Genomic DNA, 19,785 nt, shown 5'->3' with positions numbered 1-19,785 from the left:
GGACAGTCAGGCCTCCTTTTGGAAGTGCTGATAGATCTGTCAGAGAAAGTATCCCTAGATTCCTGGTAATGTGGACCACCTCTGCCAAGGGGACAGTGTCTTCCATTTGAGTTCCCCCCTGACCTTGAGGGAACTGTCTTCCATGTGGATCTTGGAAGGGAACCTGGGATTTTTTTAACCACATTTTCCGTTTGCTTCGCTGGTTCCTAGAAAAGGTCTGTTGAGGGGTCAAAAAATGTATGCCCACAGCAGACAGGGGTTTCCCTTCCTACTCACACAGAGAGCATGTCTTTTACGTTAGGGTCAAATAAGGAGAGTCTGTCACTGGAAGCATTGAGGAAAGAAGATTTGAAGGGTTTCGCAAAGTCATATAAGTGCATACAGGTATGTCTTCTGATGGAAATGCTTGAACCAGTCACCTATAAGGTACCTTCAGCCACGTGGGAGAGAAACCTCATGGACGAATATGAAATAGACTGAAGGGTGCGAGAAAAAGTACTCTCTACCTTGAAGGATATGGTCCCAGAGAGCAATCTGGAAAGTTCTTTGATCAAATCCCCTCTTGAGTCTCATAAAATGTGCCAAATAATTCACTGACCTAAGGGTGAAGATCGCTGAAGCACAGACATGCTTCCTGAACATGCTCAGCTCTTCCAGACTTCCTTGTCAGGGGGGTGGGCAGAGGAACTTTGTTTTGCCAGTTCCTTCTTAGTGGCCACCACTATGACCATGACATCAATGAGTACTCCTTTACACCAGTGTGGTCTATCTGGTCTCTTAGAGATTGGCTCAGTCATGTCTGGCTCCTTCCATGTCCATCGAGAGACTAAATCATTGAGCTCATTGGTGGGTCGCATCACCCAGGATGTAGACAGGCCAGCACCAAAGGCCTCAATGAGCATCGACTCCTCTTGGGAAGGGTCATCGGGGGAACAACCACCCCTTTGTTTTAGGAGTTCTAAGATGTCTCCAAATGAGACATCACTGGGTAGTGACATGAGGGACCCTTCTCCTTCATCAAAGTCAGTGTCCTTGGTGACACACTCTTGTAGAAAGTCTAAGTGCCTCCTCTTGCACTTCCTCCTCTTCCATGGAACCTCCTTGGTGGGAAGCTCTGGTGAGGTATCTGAAGAGATAACTACATCCTGCTTTGTGGTCTCGAGAGTGGTTTGGGCTGGCTGTCTGAGTAGAATGGATGACAGAGGCTATGGGCACAGAACTGAATGGAATAGTGGAGTTGGAGCTGAAGAGGGTAGAGAAGTCTGAACTATGGGAATAGAGAAGGCTCTTCCACTACCTCGAAGGCTAATGGCTTGGGCTGAGGCAGGCCCAGAAGCTCCTGTCTCTTATCTGCACTTGTGAAAATGCCTTTCCCTTTCACTTGAAAAATTATTAAGGGTTCCCTGAATGAGACATCCTCTGGGGGAGATGAAGAGGAAAAGGAGTTCTCAGTGTCAGTCTCGCAAAGGGAGTGGCAGGACATTTGGTCTATGTAGGCTAATTCATCTGCTTCTGAGTTAGAGGCATCAGAATCCTTGGGGGTAAAGGACACCCTTCTCCCTTTCAGAGAAGGGACTTCTGTCACTGACTATTCTTTAGAGACTGGCTTGCCTGGTTCTTAGAAATTCCATAAAATCCTGGGTCAACCTGAAAATTCCTATAAGGAAGTCTGGGATGGGGAAGCCAGTGGACATCCATTCTGGCTTAGTCTGTGTTGCTCTAAATTTGGGGGTTAGGACCACATTGGAGGACTTGGCTTCTAGGCAGTTGCATGAGACCTCAATGTGAGGGGGGGCTTCAGATTTTAATGGACTGTGTTTGGCCTCCTAACTTTTCTTCTCTATGGGCACTTCTTTGATTCTTGTTTTTTTTTTTTTTTTTGATTGGGCACAAGCAGTACACCTGGGTGACATGATGGTGATATGAGAAACTATGTGACTTCCACTAAGTCCCAGACTGATTTTTGTCCTGTACTTGAGTGTGTTCTGGTTAAACCTGGCATAATGGGGACAATTAGGCATGTTGTGCTTGAACCCTAGTCAAAACACATATCTACTATGGAGATCCTTATGGAAGATTTTTTTTTCCCATAATCAAGATAATGATTAACTTTTTCCTTAGAGTATGATATCTAATCCTGATGTGTGAAACCTAAAACAGGCTAGCACACAAAAAAGCAGCTGAATAGATAATAGATTTTCAGTATCGGTGTACTTATCTGAATTCTGGAAGCCAGACTGCACCAGCAGACTGACAACATAAACAATGCATTTGATCTTCAAGGATCTGTGGCAAGAAACAACTAAATAAGGTTCAACTCCTTGTTTTGGCTCAGGCTTCTGTACTTCCCATAACAAAAAAAAAAGTCTTCAATGAGTTGTCCATTTGCCTTTTTGGGTTTTCAGGCTCAACTGAACAAATTTGGAAGAATGGGAGTTTAAATAAAGTGTCCTATTTTCTAGTGTAAAGCCAATATCCCAATTACTCATAAACTTTTAAACTTCATTGTATTTGTAAGTGCAAATACATTGTAGAGAACCCCAGCAATTAATATCTCAATCTTTTTATGTATTTATAGCTATTTAATATATTATATTTGGCATTAGCAAATACAGACTTGTATATTTCAACAATACAATGTTGTTTAAAGTTATTACACTCATTTAGTAGGGTTTTGGAAGCAAAGTATATTTCTATAATCAGGTTGGTAAGGAGCTACATACAATTACCAAATAACAGAATATCACTATGCAGTTCCTTTATGAAAAGTGTGCAATAGCTGTTTTATTAACCTGTCACTTTAAATGAGTTTATTTAGCATTCTGTACAATCGACTACTGTATCTTAATTAAATGGAGTGTATTAGTATTTAAAGGGACAGTTTTCTGATGAATCAATATTGATGAAGTCTGTCTGTACTGGCAAAACTGGTAATATCTTTGTTTTGTGTATCCATCTCAGGAGGGACCTTACTGAATGTTTGTGTAATTAATAAGTCTTATCTTTCAGGGCTGACCAATAGTATCTTTCACAGGACTTTTATCTGGCTGTGCAGTGATTCTAACTGCATTTTCCATGCCAAATTTCTGAATAACGTCAATGAAAGATCACCAACAACCGTGACCTTCTCCTTTCTTAATACTCTTTGCATAATTTGTGTAAGCAAGAGATTAAGTCACAAGAAAAGTCCTTACTTCACAGACAGCAAAAGACCATCACTTTAACCCCCAGGATCATTTGCATGCTATGCAGATTCAAGAGTTAAATGTGCCAGCTCACATCATCTATTCATCCAAAAGTGTTGTGGATGACAACACTAAGCATGCTTATATTTCGGTAACTGCCCTCAAAGGTTTAACAACCCTATCCACTTCCAAGCTCCTCCTTCCCACCAAATATCCAATGTAAACCACAATGGGACAGCTATCTTACAGTGAATTACAAGAGGATTGATTTCTAACTTGCTATAAATTTCCTCAGCAAGGCTCTCCTGATTCAGGCAGACTGTACCCACAATTTCTTAAACTATACTTACCAGCTCCTGCATCCCCTATATGCCACTTATTTAGTTTCCTTCTCACAAGATCTGAGTCACCACAAACTCTCAACTACTACCTAATCTCAATAGCATCTCTCCAGCCAAAAATAACAAAACCCTCATTTAAAAAAAACTATCATTTTTGCAAAATAAACCATCACTGTGCTACGAACAAACTGGGTTTAGGTACATATAAACAGGCCCTTTCCTTACTTATCCTAACAGCTAAAACAGAAAGAAAAATAAAGTACTGTGTATGGTTGTGAGCATTCTGTCAAATCTAAGAAACTGAAATTAAGTCTAAACAACTACCCTATACACCAAATAACTAGAAAACCAGACAGACAGAGAAGAGTCATCTTCATAAATTCTCATCTTTCCTGCCCCTAATCCACTGTGGGTGCTCCAAGGTTCAGTTCTTATACCTTATTTCCCATTTTCATTAATACTGCCCCTAGGAACCTGTCAAAGGTTGTCTTTGCTTCTCCATGCAGATGAGCTGGTCATTCTCAGTACTGACATCAATGCAGATATGACAAATTAAAATCTAAGTCAAGACCTGATGCTGATTTACCAAAGGTGTTTTTTCTTAACACTGTCAATTTTGATAGAGTTGTTGGTAGGTATGCCTAGCACAGCCCTGGTTTCCCTTTCAACCTGAATGTCTTCTTGTCCTGTACTATGAACACAAACGGTTAAGAACTATAATATTTTGAACTTATAATGGATCTTATCCCTTTTCACCACATATCAATACCATTCATAATCAAATATCCAGACACCTGAAAGAATGCTGGAGCACTTCTTAATTACTAATGAGTGTTTGCTTCCTTGGATAAGGTGCAGCCTTGCTAAAGATGTACTAGCTTCCTCCACAGTTAAATACACTCCAGAACAAAGCACCCTGATTTATGCTGCTACTCCTTATACACTCCAGTACACTGTTGTCATTCACTACCTGACAAAGGTGTACTACTTAGTTACCATGGTTGTTCACTGTCAGACCCATAAGAAAATGGCAATATGCACTGCAATTTAGAACTGCTTTGAATCAGTAACGTAATCTCAGTAGAATATGTCTTTTCACTTACGCAAACTGTTAGTGTGCTCTAGGTATCCAATTCTGTTACCTTACAACCTAATTATTGATATTCTTACTCCTTAACGAGCATTTAAATGTCAACATCTCAATTTATTGTGGCATAAAGTCTGCCTCCTGCCTCAATATCGTAGCCTGCTGTCATCTGTTAATTCCTAATCCTGCCTATTTTCCCAATAAATTAATCAGTAGCTAGAGAATACCTTTTTGGTCCTCAGTCCTAACATGATGAGAGTAAACTCATAAGCTGTCTTCACCTTTCTTATTCTTCTGTACTAACATGGTGTCGCTTGCCTGGTCAGGATGAAATAGACAAACATTTGTGGGTTCTGTTCAAGCAGCTTTATTATGTACAAACACATCAGGATTGAGGATTTGTAACTTTAACTTAAACAAACATATAAACAGACTCTCTCTCATATATGCTCACACTCTGGTTGCACTCTCAAAATGGCACTGAAGCTAGCATGTGCTTTCTATTTATATGCATGTGTTGTCCTTGGAAATGCTTCTGAAAATACACATGCATATTCTTACATCCTCCCTCTTTGAGAAATGAGTCATGCATCACTGATGACATTGATTAATATGCAATTAATACAAAATAATTCTTTGACATGCAATTATACAGAGCTAAATACATATATACAATTATGTCCAGGTTGCTGTATATTTCACACTAGGTCTTGAGATGCGACCAAATCATGTGACATAGAATTCAGCATTAGGTCTTGCAACTGGGACTGTCCCTGCTGAATGTTCAACCTTAGGGATATCAGGAACATCTTCAGGAACAGAAGTAGGAGTTACAACACTTTCTGCAACAGGAATATTGTCTGGATTGCTCTGAGATTTAGAGCCTGTATCACAGGAACAACGCTGCAATATCGGTTCTGATACAGGAAGAAGATGTCTACAATTTCTCCTGTACTCCACACCCTCAGATTCCACAAAGTAGGATCTCGGCTTGGTACATATAACTGTTACTTGACCAATCCAGTCAAAGCCTTTTGCCATTTCTATCCATACTCTCTCTCCTCCTTTCATGGACGAAAAAGTCTGCTCGATTTATCATAACTGGACTTCTGGAAAGAACGCTTTCTGAATAGTTTGGCTTTGATTGCTCTCTTATTTTTAGCCTTAGGCCTCAACAAACTGGAACTGATAGGCAAGGTTGCTCTGGTTTGCCTAGACATAAGTCTCTGAGCATGCGAGCCAAGTATATCGTCACTGGGTATGTTTCTGAGATTGAGAAAATTCAAAAAGACATCAATATTGTCATGCTTTGACTTCTCTAATAATTGCTTTGCACTCTGCAATGCACGTTCACCTAGTCCATTTGACTGTGGGTATTCAGGACTACTAATAACATGTGCAAAGTTCCATTCTCTTGCAAATTTCTGAAACTACTGACTGGTAAATTGGGTACTATTGTCAGAGATAAGCTTATGTGGACTACCATGGACTGAGAAATGATGTTTCACCTTAGTAATAACAGTAGTGGATGTTAGGTTAGGTAGCAGATCGATCTCAAACCAGTTCGAATAAGAGTCTACCAACACTAAGTAATGCTGATTGTTCCGCTCAAATATGTCAGTGGTTACTGTTGACCAAGGTAGTTCAGGAATGTAAACTTAGCTGAAATGGCTCTTTTTCTAGATGTGGTTTAGTACTACTGCATACTGAACAAGATGAAAGTACTCTGTCAATGTCTTTTGCTAAAGATGGCCAAAATACTACTCCTCACGCCTTTTTTGGTAGATTCAGAACCTGAGTGACCATGATGCAAAATCTGGATATATTCATGTTGTAAGGAAGTAGGAACAACAATTTTAGGACCTTGGAAAAAAATGTCATCTTTCGTCAACATTTCGTCTCTGTAAGGAAAATAAGGTTGCACTTCAAGAGGTACACTGGATTTCTTAGACGACCGTCCTTCATGGATATAGTGGTTGAGCTTTTACAAAACCGGATCAGTCTTTGTATGATCTCTCAAGCTCATCAAGTCTCGTGGTAGAACACTTATGTACTTCTGTGACATTGAAGTCAAAATTCTCTGCAACAAGCTGTTCCATTGTATGTCTGGCCAATCTGGATAAGGTATCATCCAGATAAAGAAGTTGAGGTTATATAAATACGATTTTGAAATTGTACTTTTATAATTTGAGCATCATTCTTTGCAATCTTGCTAGAGCAGAATGCATAGGCTTCTTTAAAATAGTAACTGGAGGTTGATGATCAGTTTCAATCTGGATATCTTGACAATAAATATAATCATGAAACTTCAAACATGCAAACACGATTGCTAAAAGTTCTCTCAATTTGAGCATATAGTATCTCAGTGTGGGTAAGAGTTCTAGATGCATAGGCTACTGGTCTGCCCTCTTGAAGAATAACTGCGCCAAGACCAAATTTTGAAGCATCACAGGAAAGACTTACTGGTTTAGTGACAGAACAGTATCTTAATGTAGGTGGAGTGGCAATTTTCTGCTTAACGTCTTCAAATGCTCTCTGGTGCTGTTCTAGCGAAGGCCATGCAACATTTTGGTGCATCAGCTCTCTTAAAGGTGCTGCCAACTCACTAAAGTTTGGTATGAACTTGCCCAAATAGTTGATCATACCAAGAAAACACTGTAGAGCTTGAACATTATCTGGTGCTGGCATCTCAAGAATGTCTGCTTGCTTGGACGGGTCTGGTCGTGAGCCAGTGCTAGTAAATAAATGACCTACATATGTAACTTAGGGTAGTCTGAATTTGCACTTCAGAGGATTGAACTTAAAGTTCACTTCACATGCTCTGTCTAGAACTTTCTTGAGGTTTCTGTCATGCTCGGCTTCACCATTGCCGCCAACCAATAAATCGCCTACTATTATGGCACAGAGATAACCTGAAAACATTTGCTCCACTGCTTGCTGAAAGACTTCACTTGTAGAATTTATTTTAAATGGCGTCCATTTATTCCAAATGGCATCCCGGGAAATCTATATCTTCCAAATGGGGTACTGTATGTAGTCAGTAGTGAAGATTTGCGAGTCAAGCATCACTTGCCAAAATTAACTCTTTGCATCTAAGACCGAAAAAACAGTGGCATTCAGTATTAGGGCTGTGACTTCCTCGATTGTTCACATGAGATGATGAGGTCTCTTTAATGCTTTGTTCAAATCTCTTGGATCAACGCATATTCTGATTTTGTCTGAGCCTTTTTTGTGAGCTGCTACCATAGACGACGCCCATTTAGTAGTTTCTGTAACTGGACAAATAACACCTTGTTGCACCATTTTATCCAACTGAGCTTTAACTTTGCTTTGCATAGCTACTGGAATTATTCTTGTCGGTCTGACCACTGGACTGACCCCTGGGTCTAACTTCATAGAATACACTACTGCAAGTGTGCCTAGCTTGTCATTGAAAACATCGGCATATTCTGAGAAAATAGCATCAGTGAAACTGAAACTGGGACATTTGCTTAAATGGTGAACTTCTTTGGTAAAAGAAAGCAAATTCATCCTCAAACTGTCTGAGACCTAATAATGACTTGCACAGCTCTTCAGACTACACAGAATAATAACTTGCAACCGTTCCCAGCCAAAAAGCATGAAAACACTACTGAGCCTTCAGTTTGAATTTCTTCACCTCCATAAGCAACATGTTTTGCACGACTAGCCACATTAAGTTGCTCACCAGCTCTCACTTTAGCAAATGTTTCTGCTGACATAACATTACACTTTGAACCAGTGTCTACTTTCAGCTCAGTGGTTTACCATGGATCATGACAGTACAAAACACTTCATTCTTTGCTAATAAATCTACTGCATTGTCCTTTTCATCAATTACTGATGCACTGTCTACACAGAAAGTAGAGTTGCAGCTTTCAATATGATCAACTTGCTTTTTTAAGTGGTGTTGCTTTGTATGTGAGTGAAGTTTACTTGATTTGCAAAACTTTTGAAAACAATTCCATTTTTTACATTTGTGGCATTGTTGACCAAATGCTAACACTTTTCTCTTTTAGACTCATGATTGGCACTACAATTGCGACAGTTAACAATAAAGCTTGACTTGGGTTTTGCTGGTTCACCCATGTACTGCAATGTGCATGCTCCTTTAACTGAACTAGTCTTTGAACTTGCTAGAAATCTATGGGTTTTCCTTGCTACACCCACAGGGGCTGCAGTTGCCATGTGCTTAGGCCTGTTTCTGCTTGTCACATGCTGGATGCTGTCTATGTTTGCTCTGGAGCCTGCTGAAACCATGCTCTTGTCACTTGCAAGCATACTTGTGTGCCTTTCTCTAACTTCATGGATTTGACAAATCTCAGTAGTTTTACTCAGCATTAAATCACTGCCACAAAGCAAAATCCTTCTCACAGCAGCACTATTAATACCACACACAAGTCTGTCCTTTATTAAATCAGCTTTTAAATCACCAAACATGCAGGTTTTAGCTTTGTTTCTCAAGTCAGTAATATAAGCTGCAAAAGTTTCTCCTGGCTTTTGGTCTCTTGTGTAAGACAAATGCCTCTCTAATGTAACATTTGTCTGGGGGTTGCACATTTTTTTGAATTTGCATTTCAAGCACTCTGGGTCTTCCCTTGATTCAGCCTGAACAACAATGTGACAGCTTTCCCTCTCTCCTTCATACATTGCTGGTGCATACACAAATGAACGCTCTCTTTCAATGTCCTCTGACCCAGCTAGGTTTAGCTAAATGAGTGCCCTGGTGCATGCATCTTTATCAGAATAAGCTGCTTGTATGAAAATATTATACTCTTGCTCAAATATTCTCAAATTCTCTGCAATATTTTGATCAAATACAAGTGGACCTGGTCTGCAAAATGCCTCTGCCATATTAACACCTCAGTGACGGCTTTTGCAAGTATGCACAAACACACACATACATATATACATGCTAGAAATTTATGCCAGTACTTGTAACTATGCCCAATAGCACAATAAGCCTCTGAGTAACTGGACTCTGTGAAATACTTTGCAAAATAAGTCTCCATGGTGCATGAACGCTCTTGAAATTATTGTACTTTGAGAAATTACCTCTTATCTGTGTAAGAAACATTTCAAATAAATGTACTGTGTGAATAAACTGGGCAGTAGAAGAAGCTCAGAGTAAGAAACATTTCAAAGTAACTGCACTTTGTGAATAAACAGTACACAGCACACTGAACCATTTCCAAAATGGCTGTACTTTGCTAAATAACTCTTTACAGTGCAAGAAACTCTCTGTAATGGCAGCCCTTTGCAAATAGATACACTCAGCACAAGAAAGTTTTCAAAATGACTATATTTTGACTGCACTTCACGAAATGGTTGCACTTTGCACACAATAAACTCTTTGGAATAAACACACAGTAAAAAGTATATACTGTAAGCACTTTTACACACTTTGAGATACTTTGAATAACTCTAGTTTTGCCTTGAATAGCTTCATTCAATGCAAAACAGTAGTATATGCCATTATGCCAAAACACTGTAATTTGCCAAAAAACATGCATCTGCCTTGCTTTATTTATGTTTAATATACCCTTTCTGCCCTTTATTATATTCATTTTTCCCATTTAATCTCTTTTCTTGTGCTCATTTTACTCTAAACATGCTTGTTTTGCAATTCCGAGGTGACTATGAACCTCCTATGTGCTTTTCTGATGATTGTTTTATCAAATATCTTAATTTCAAACATTTTATTTAATAAACTTTTTTATGCACTCCGTTTGCTTAATAAATGTTTCTGTGCTATTTGTTTGCTTAGTAATGTGTTCTATGCCCTTGTAATGCTCCGTTTATCTTTTTAAATAAAATAATCATTTGTGCAAGTTTTCATTACCTTTAGCTTCTTTCTGGCCCATTTTTTTTGCACTCGGTTCTCTTACTACCTTCATTGTTAACTCTGCACCCTGTAACTCTAAAAAGCAGTCTGTGGTATCCCACTTCTGACACCATGTCGCTCATCCCTTCAAGATGAAACTAAGAACATTTGTGGGCTCTGTTCAAGCAGCTTTATTATGTACAAGCCATCAGGACTGAGGCTTGGTAACTAACTTAGATAAACTTATACACAAACTGACTCCCTCTCTCATACATGGTCACACTCAGGCTGCACTCTCAAAATGGCAATGAAGCTACCACGTGCTTTCTATTTATATTCACGTGCTATCCTTGGAAATGCTTCTTACAGGTGCAACACACACATATTCTACACATGCCAACACTTTATGAACTCAATTCATAGGTATGATGAGTTTGGAATTATGCCAGCTATACAGTGATGCTGCCATGTCAAAAACATCATAATTTGATTTACATGATAACGTATTGTAGCCATTTCAAAGGATTACAGAATTTATATATGTACTCTATTGTGGCTAATCCCCAGGGTCATGGCAGAAATTGTTTAAGGGGATAAGCCCCTCAACCTAGTTGGTAAATTAATAAAATAAAAAAATACCTACAGTTTTGTGACCAAACTAAGTTACAAACAGTATCTGCTCAACAAAGAAAATTTCCAGCTAAGTTATCCAAACACAAAATGTTCATCAGAAAATTAGACTTCAGAATGCACAATCTAGCACACTATTTTCAAAAATATTTTTAAGTATTTAAACAATTACAAAATGCAGTAGAAAACTTTGTTTAAGAGACATTGTATGAGCACAAGTCAAGAGACATCACAGGCTTTTCTATATATATGTTCTAAGTAAAGCTGCTTCAACTGTCATTCTCTCAGTACCTCTGCTGCAGCATAGCCTGGATACAGCTCAACACCAAGTGCTTCTGCTTGTTCTCCTAGCCATCTCACCATGTGGCCCAGGCGCACAATGTAGTTACCATGGTTGTTCATTGGTAGACCTATAATAAGAAAACAACAATATTTGCAAAGACAGCACTCCAGTTTAAAATCTCATTGAAACAGTAATTTATAGACCCATCAGAATCTGTCTTTTTACTGCTACAAATTGTTAGGTGCTCTAGTTAGCAAACTCTTTCAGTACCTAGCAGGGGAGAGTTATATGTTGACATTATAAACTGTGATTAGGACTGTACTTTACAAACACATTCTATTACTGTGTTTTTGAAAACTTCCTGCATATTTTATCACAGATGTGCAAGGAAAGTATGCCAAGCATGATGTTCTAGAATGACGCCATGCCATCTTGAAAGGTGCAGACACCAGCAGATGTTATTTAGTGATAAAACTATTCATCTGTTATCTCATTTTAATTTCAAGACAAGCATGTCCTGGGCTTACCAGAGTCTTAACAAATACTAAAACCATTTTACTGTATGGAAGAAACAGACATGAGAGACAAATTTGCCTTGGGGAAAAATATAGTTCAGAGAGTACTCATCCTAAAGTTAACTCCACCCAAATGCAATTTTTTTTCCCTTTTCTCACCACAAAGTACTTGTCCTTCTCTTTAATCCAGACCATAGAGAGTAACATAAATAAATAAAGAAAATGTAAATAATATTTTTACTGGTTTCCACCTCAAGCCATCCCTCTGTAGATCATTGAGCATACTGTACCTAGTCAGTCACTGTAGCTAGACAGCATGTGCATATAAGTTAATGAGTACATGCAAGATCAGTGCCATTTTGTACAGTCAGGCAAAGTGAATGCAAGCATGAATGGAAATGCACATGTGAGTGCATTTGAAGTAATAAGTGAGTCAGTTAGGTTATGTAATTCGAAGTACAAGTTCTAGTTGCAATTCCTGATGTATTTATGTGCAATAAATATCTGGAACCCATTACAGTGCTTTAGTGAATCTCTGAATACACGACACAAGCAATATGGTGTCAGAATGGGATCCGAAGTCAAAGCACCTTACAAACCATGATGCACAAAGTTAGAAGTGGGGAAATATACAAGCGTGAACTCGTAAACAGGTCAGCTGTTATTCAAAGGTACTTAAACTCATTTAGATGAATTTTTTAGTTGCTGAATAAGTGGCGAAGCATTCAGAACGTTCAAAATAATTACTGAGATAAATGAAATGTCTGAAATAGCGACATTATGATAAAAGTATCCAAAATAATTACAGAAGTGTTCGAAATAATTTCCATAGTGTTTAAAATGTACTGAAAAGCTACAAGGACCAAATTTCTTCGCCATGTACTACTTTTTGGCATTAATAAAAGCTATTCGAAGTATCCAAACTATCCAGAATATTTGCAGTGTTTGCAGTGTTGAAACAAAGCCACTTCAGAGAGATCATTGTGTTTTAGGGCATAATTACAAGTACCTGGTCTATGCTTATATTTAAAAGATTTTTGTTGTTATGGCAGAGGGATTTTGCAGACCTGGACCGCTGGTGTTTGATAACAATATTGCGGAGAATTGGAGAGTGTTTGAGCAAGAATGATATTTTCATACAGGCTGCATTTTTGTGATAAAGAAACACATGCTAGAGCATTTATACTTCTTAATTTAGCTGGCACAGAAACCACTGAGAGGGATTGTTCATTTGTGTATGCACCTGCTGTGTATGCAGAGGAGGGGAAAAACCACCATACTGTCATACAAGCTGAAATGCGGGAAGACCCTAAGTGCTTAAAATGTAAAGTTCGAGAAATGTGTAACCCTCAAACAAATATTACAATGGAAAGGCACATATTTTACACAATAAATCAAAAGTCTGGTGAAAATATAGCAGCATACATTACTGACTTGAGAAATAAAGCTAAAACGTGCAGATTTGGTGATTTATGAGATGATTCGATAAAAGACAGGCTTGTGTGTGGTATTAGTAATGAGGCAGTGAGAAAGATTTTGCTTTGAGACAGTGAATTAACATTGAGCAAAATCATAGAGATTTGTCAACTATATGATCCTACAGAAAAATGCATGAATACGCCTGCAAATGAGAAAAGCATGCATACAGCATCTACCAGTGTGAATGTTGATAGTGTACAACATTAAGCTAAGATGAAAAGAAATATAAACTGGGAGGCCGTGCCACACCTAACTTGTTAACTATAACCTGAATGGGGCTGCAGCAGCCAACCTTATTGGTAACTGTCGTAATTGTGGAGGTAGTCAAGAACCTAGAAGAAAGAAGTGCTTAGCTTTTTGGTCAGCAATGTCACAAATGTAAAAAGTGGGATAATTTCAAAAGGCTTTGCAATTCTAAGGTGCCACATTCTTTTATTAAAAGTGAGTATCCAAAGAAGCAAGTAGATCAGATAGAGAATTGTGAGCAAACTTTTTATGTGGATGGTGTCTCGTGATTGATGAAACAGTTAATACAGTAGACTATCACATGTCAGTAAAGAGAGAAATATTTTGTACTGTAAAGATTAATGGGAAACCCATAGAGCTTAAAGTATACACTGCATCTAAGTGCAATGTTTTATCAGCACAAATGTTTGCCAAAGTAAGAACTGGTGAGAAGCGATTCGGCAAAGTGTGCAAAACTAGTTGCTTATGGTGGTGAAGAAATCCAAACTGATGGAGCAGCCATTCTGCTGGAAACAGCTATGACTTGAAGTTTTATGTAGTCAAAAAACTCATGCAGTTGCTGTTAGGACTCAAAAACAGTTTGAGAATGGGACTGATTTCATTTAATAAAGAGGTCCACCATCTACATATGAACAACAATGATAGTTTTACACAGAATATTTTTTGTGAATATGCTGGTATTTTCAAAGACGAGTTTCGTAAACTCAGAGTCACATATCCCATGAAGTTAAACCATGAAGTAAGCCCATTTGCAACAGCACTAAATTGCACCAACAAAAAGAACCACTTCAGCTAAACCAGATTCCTGAATTGAATTGTCATGGTCAACGGTTGCTACTGATATTTTCATGACCAGCAAAGAAGATTCCAGGAGCAATGCAGAGTAAAGTAAAGGCAGAACTTGACAAAATGGTGAATTTAGGTGTCCTTACAGCAGTAGAAGAACTAAGTGAATGGGTATCCTCCATGGTTGTAGCTCATAAGAAAAGTTCAGATGATATTCAAATATGTATTGATCTGAGAGATTTAAACAAAGCACTAAAATGTCATCATCATCCGATGCATACAGTAGAAGTAGTAGCCACTCTCATGCCAAATGCCACTATTTTTTTTCAGTCTTAGAAGTAAAAAGTTCCTTTTGGCAAATTTCTCTGGCTCACAAATCTTCACTGTTAACCATTTTCAGTACACCATTTGGCAGACAAGAGATTTTTCAGAATGCCATTTAGCTAAATTCTGCCAGTGAAGTATTTCAACATGCAATGGAGCAATTTTTTTCTGGTTATCCATGTGCTATCATAGTAAACAACATTATTGTAGGGGGCAATGGTGAAGACAAATATGATAGAAATATCAGGAAAGTACTACACTGTGCATGTGAAGTCAGTCTTAAACTCTATCCCTCAGAAATGCAAATTCAAACTGAAAGAAGTTACTCAGATGGGATATTTGCTTACCAGTTCTGGTTTACAACCAGATCTGTCTAAGCAAGCAGCTATTTTTGAGATGCCAGTTCCAGAAAATGTCACATCTTTACAATGTTTTCTTGGTTTGGCCAACTATTTGGGAACGTTCATCCCAGAGTTGAGTGGGCTTTCAGCAACCTTACGTGAGGTGACATGCAAAAAAGTAAACTGGTCTTGGTTTGAACAACACCAAAGAGCATTTGCTATTCTGAAGAAGAAAATTGTTAGTCCACCCACATTGAGATATTATAATGTTCACAAACTTGTAACTCTTTCGTGTGATGCTTCAAAGTATGGTCTTGGCACAGTAGGCCTTCAGGAAGGCATACCAGTAGCATATGCATCCAGAACTTTAACTCAAAAAGTGCTGCAATATGCACAAATAAAGAAAGAACTTTTGGCAGTAGTGTTCGCATGTTCAAAGTTCACTGATTACATTTATGGAGGACCTATCCAAAAAGCGGCTGATCACTAACCACTAGTAATAATTTCAAAAAAGCCAATCCATACAGCCCCAGTACGCCTGTAATTCATAACATCAAAATTGCAAAGGTGCAATTTCAATACGGTCTATACAAAAGGCAAATATTTACACTTTACTGATGCTTTATCATGAGCACCCAAATAACAGAACAGCATGAAAATGAGAAAGCAGACTTTGAAGTCATGGAAGTCAGAAATTTTTCATCACCATGTCTTGATGAGTTCAGAAATCACATAGCTTCAGACTCAGTTCTGCAGAAGCTGACCCAGGTTATCAGTCAAGGATGGCCAGCAAGACAAAGCAATCCACCACTTGATATACAATGGTATTTTCCTTACCAACAAGAGCCCATGATGGAAGATGGAATCATCATGAAAGGTACTAAAGTGGTAATTCCTAAAGTATTACAACAGGAATATATCAAAATTTTGCATTGTGGTCACCCGGGTACTGATTCAACCAAAAGAAGGGCAAGAGGCACAGTATTTTGGCCTTCTATGTCAAAAGATATACAGAAGGAAATGCTAGCATGTTCAATATGTAATAGCACTAAATTGCACCAACAAAAAAAAAAAAACACTTCAGCTAAACCAGATTCCTGAATTACCATGGTCAACAGTTGCTACTGATATTTTCGATATTTTTGAATAGAATGGTCAACATTACTTAGTGCTAGTAGACTCTTATTCAAATTGGTTTGAAATTGACCTTCTTCCTAACTCAACATCCAGCACAGTTATTAGTAAGTTGGAGACATTTGTCTATTTATGGTAGTCTGTGCAAGTGCACAGTCATACCTAACAATGGTGCACAGTTTACAAGTCAGCAGTTTAAGACATTTGCTGAGTATTGGGACTTTGTCCATATTACTACTAGTCCTGAGTATCCACAGTCCAATGGATTAGCTGAGCATGCAGTACAATGTGTGAAATGTTTGTTGGAGAAATCCAAGAGAGATGGTACCAATGTTTAAACATTCCTGGACATAACTTGCTGGTTTACTTGCTCACAGAATAATGTTCAGAAAGACAAGAACAACTTTACCGATCAGTAAACAATTGCTAGTATCAAACGTAAAGAACAACAGAATGGTCAAGGCTCAACTTTTGAGAAAATGTCAGTCGCGACAGCTGTACTACGATAAGTCCAGCAAACCTCTTAGACCATTAAGACAAGGATAACTTGTGAGAATGTAAACATCTACAGGATATGACCAAGTGGGTATTATCAAATACTTTTGTGAAGAACAGAGATCTTACATCATACAATCTAAAGGAATGGATTTCAGAATGAATCAAAGACGTATATTACCAGTCTCCAAACCAGTGACATAGCAGATTGCCTTTGCCGATGACTATCTCTCAGAATGACTCTACACTTGTTCGAATTCCAGAGGACAGTGTACCTTCTTCAAGTAATCTTGATGTAACCCCTGAAGGTCCAATTGAAAAAGAATCTATATAGAATGTCCCTGCTGCAAACCCAGTCAAAGTTTTTATGTGACCAGATCGGGTAAACTTTCCAGACCCAATCCAAAATACACAGCAACTTGGACTTGAGTTCAGATCTATTGTTAAATGTTGATGTGATATCTAGCATGTAAAATGTTTTGTTCTCTTATTGCATGTCAAACAAATTAAAGAGGGGGGATGCAGATCATTGAGTATATTGTACCTAGTCAGCCACTGTAGCTAAATAGTACATCCATATAAGTTACTAAGCACGTGCAAGATCAGTGCCATTTTGTACAGTCAGAGTGAATGCAGGCTTGAATGGAGATGCACATGTGAGTGTGTTTGAAGTAATAAGTGAGTCAGTTAGCTTAAGTACATGTTCCAGTTACAGTTCCTGATGTGTTTATGTACAATAAATATATTGAACCCATTACAACACTTTAGCGTCTCTCTGAATACATGAGACAAGTGACACTCTCTACATAGCCACTTAATTTTCTGCTTGGGGATTTTGTCACATGCCTGCAAAATCAATTAGGCTAGAAAGTTAGTGACATTTCATGCCTTCTACAATGTAATGAAAACAAAGTAATTATGCAGATCAATGATTTTAGTTGAAGGATGGCTGCAAACCTAGGCAATGACTACAGTCAATCTTTTTGTATGTTCTGTTATTCCAACCTAAACATATCAGCTTGAAAATGTGGCCTGAAACTATGGTTCTAAACCTGAATAAAAACAGAGGACATTCAAATGCAACTTACAATCTCAAAGAAGACATAGATAAAGGATGTCACTACAAAAGGACAAAGTGATACTGTTGTTGAATACAGTCAAAAAAAGAAGGATATTAAAGTTATTTGTAAAAGTCAGACGAAATATAATTACCAATAATAAATGTTCTTTTCAACACAGTGCACTATGTATCCTCATAAAATTACACCAGGAAACCAAAAACCCTGAATATAAAACAAAATCATTCAGTATGTCAGCGACCCATCAGGCCTTTATGGGGTATAACAAATCGTAAGACAATAACCGCTTAGATGGATGCGGACATATTACTGTAGAAAAGATTAAGGTGCAATAAAAAACATTTACATTTTCAGTGTCTGGATGTGACTTGCATTGAACAGCATATTTTCAATGTGATACAATGAGAAACAAAGAGCCTCACTGGCTCAGACAATAAGTGATACTGTCAAAACCTTTGAGAAAGTCATTTCCCAAGTTTTTTCAGTTGTCTTTCATGTGCTTCACTCTATTGCAGAGCCACAAATGCCCTATTTTACTGCACAGCCACATACTTAAGTCCGTTTTTACCACTTGCTGCCCTAGGACCTGAAAAGGCCCCACTGCCCCCACTTACTCTACACTATTTTGTTTTGCTCCATTCTGTCTTAACCTTTTCCACGGTCTTGTCATATGCCTGCTTTCCCATACGAAACCCACAGACAACCCCTTGCTGTCTGCTGAGTAAAATTACCTCCTTATAACCACCTTCCTTCTATCACACCTCTAATGAAAGCCTTCCCCCACTGACTTCTTCACCTTCATTATTTCCCACTAGTGCTTTTAAAGCAAAAGAATCTGCATTCTTTCTCAGCAGTGGAAGGCACTGTGCTCCATTTATATGCTGCAGTATTTTCATTGTGATAGGTAACATTTCTCCATTCCAGACGCTCAATGATCCTTTCCCTCCATCACAACTCTGCCTCTTCATGTGGCTAAAACTCCCAGAATTGGCCCTTCACTCCAGCTTGCAGACAACTTGGTAGACTACCCCACAATTTCACTTCCACTATCCACAGTCATGTGCGATAACTGTTGCACTACTGAGACTGCTCTTTTCCTACACCTGGTTCAGGCCAACAGCTGCAGTCACATGCCCAAAGCTTCTTCAAATTTATTTTTAAGATATTCCTTTTTCTACTGCTTCTTACCTTTTTCTTTGACACTTCTTGTTCCTTTTTCCTCCTTCACTGAAAAATAATTAATCAGCCCTTAATCTCTTGCAACTGATCTTACCATACTATAGATGATTTGAGGGAGCCCATACACAGGGTAAAGCATTAAGGAGCTTAGCAGTTCAGAGGGCAGTCCTGGGATAAATGTTTCACGTGGATAGGTAGTCTGTTCCAGACCAGAGGTATCCTCTGGGAGATATACCTGACCCACAAAACCACTCTGATGATGTTGAAGAAGTGGTTTAGATCCCTGGACTGAGTATTTCTGATGCCATTTGACTTGCTGATGTGCAGTAGGTCCACCAGCTTCAGCAAAAGTTCAGCAAAAATCCCAATCAATGTACAGTTCTCCCTTTCCCCAGTGTTGGTGCAGCCAAGCTGCTGGTTATATTTAAGTAAGGGGGTGAAGTAACACCCTACAGGAGTGTTTGGGGGCACAGCTCCTCTAAAAACTCTTGCACCAAGGTCACGCCCTCTAGAAATACTTACATCAGGGTAGCATTTATACTGGGAAACTGGAGAACTGTTGACCCACCATGACTTTCACTAACTGTCTTCTGATATAATGACAAAAAATTCCTTGCAAAACTAGAAAAAGAGATGAAATGGGGAAAGCATCCTGAACTTTTGTTTTCATTGATTTGTAATTTGCTTACCTACACTTGAGAGATTTAGGTCTTGACAGTTCTTCTCTTTTTGGCACCAAAAAAAAAAAAACCGTAAGTAAAAGCTTACACTTTTCTCTACGTCTCTGTGTCTGGAACTAGTTATACTGTTTGAATACCTACCATATGTCACACTACTGA

General features: G+C 38.5%; 1 protein-coding gene across 1 annotated transcript in view; it reads right to left on the bottom strand.

Moving 5' to 3' along the window:
* Positions 1–19,785, bottom strand: part of ETFDH (electron transfer flavoprotein dehydrogenase) — a 1,111,536-nt gene that overhangs the window by 798,862 nt on the left and 292,889 nt on the right. Inside the window, exon 5 of the mRNA XM_044062047.1 lies at positions 11,377–11,495. Within this exon, the coding sequence (XP_043917982.1) occupies positions 11,377–11,495 (119 nt within the window). The remainder of the gene's footprint in view (positions 1–11,376; positions 11,496–19,785) is intronic.

This window comes from Protopterus annectens, chromosome 2.part1, assembly GCF_019279795.1.
Source record: "Protopterus annectens isolate FY-2018-M chromosome 2.part1, PAN1.0, whole genome shotgun sequence".
NCBI classification, from domain to species: Eukaryota; Metazoa; Chordata; order Ceratodontiformes; family Protopteridae; genus Protopterus; species Protopterus annectens.
The sequence above is the reverse complement of the archived record's forward strand: the minus strand, read 5'-3'. Positions and strand labels throughout refer to the sequence as shown.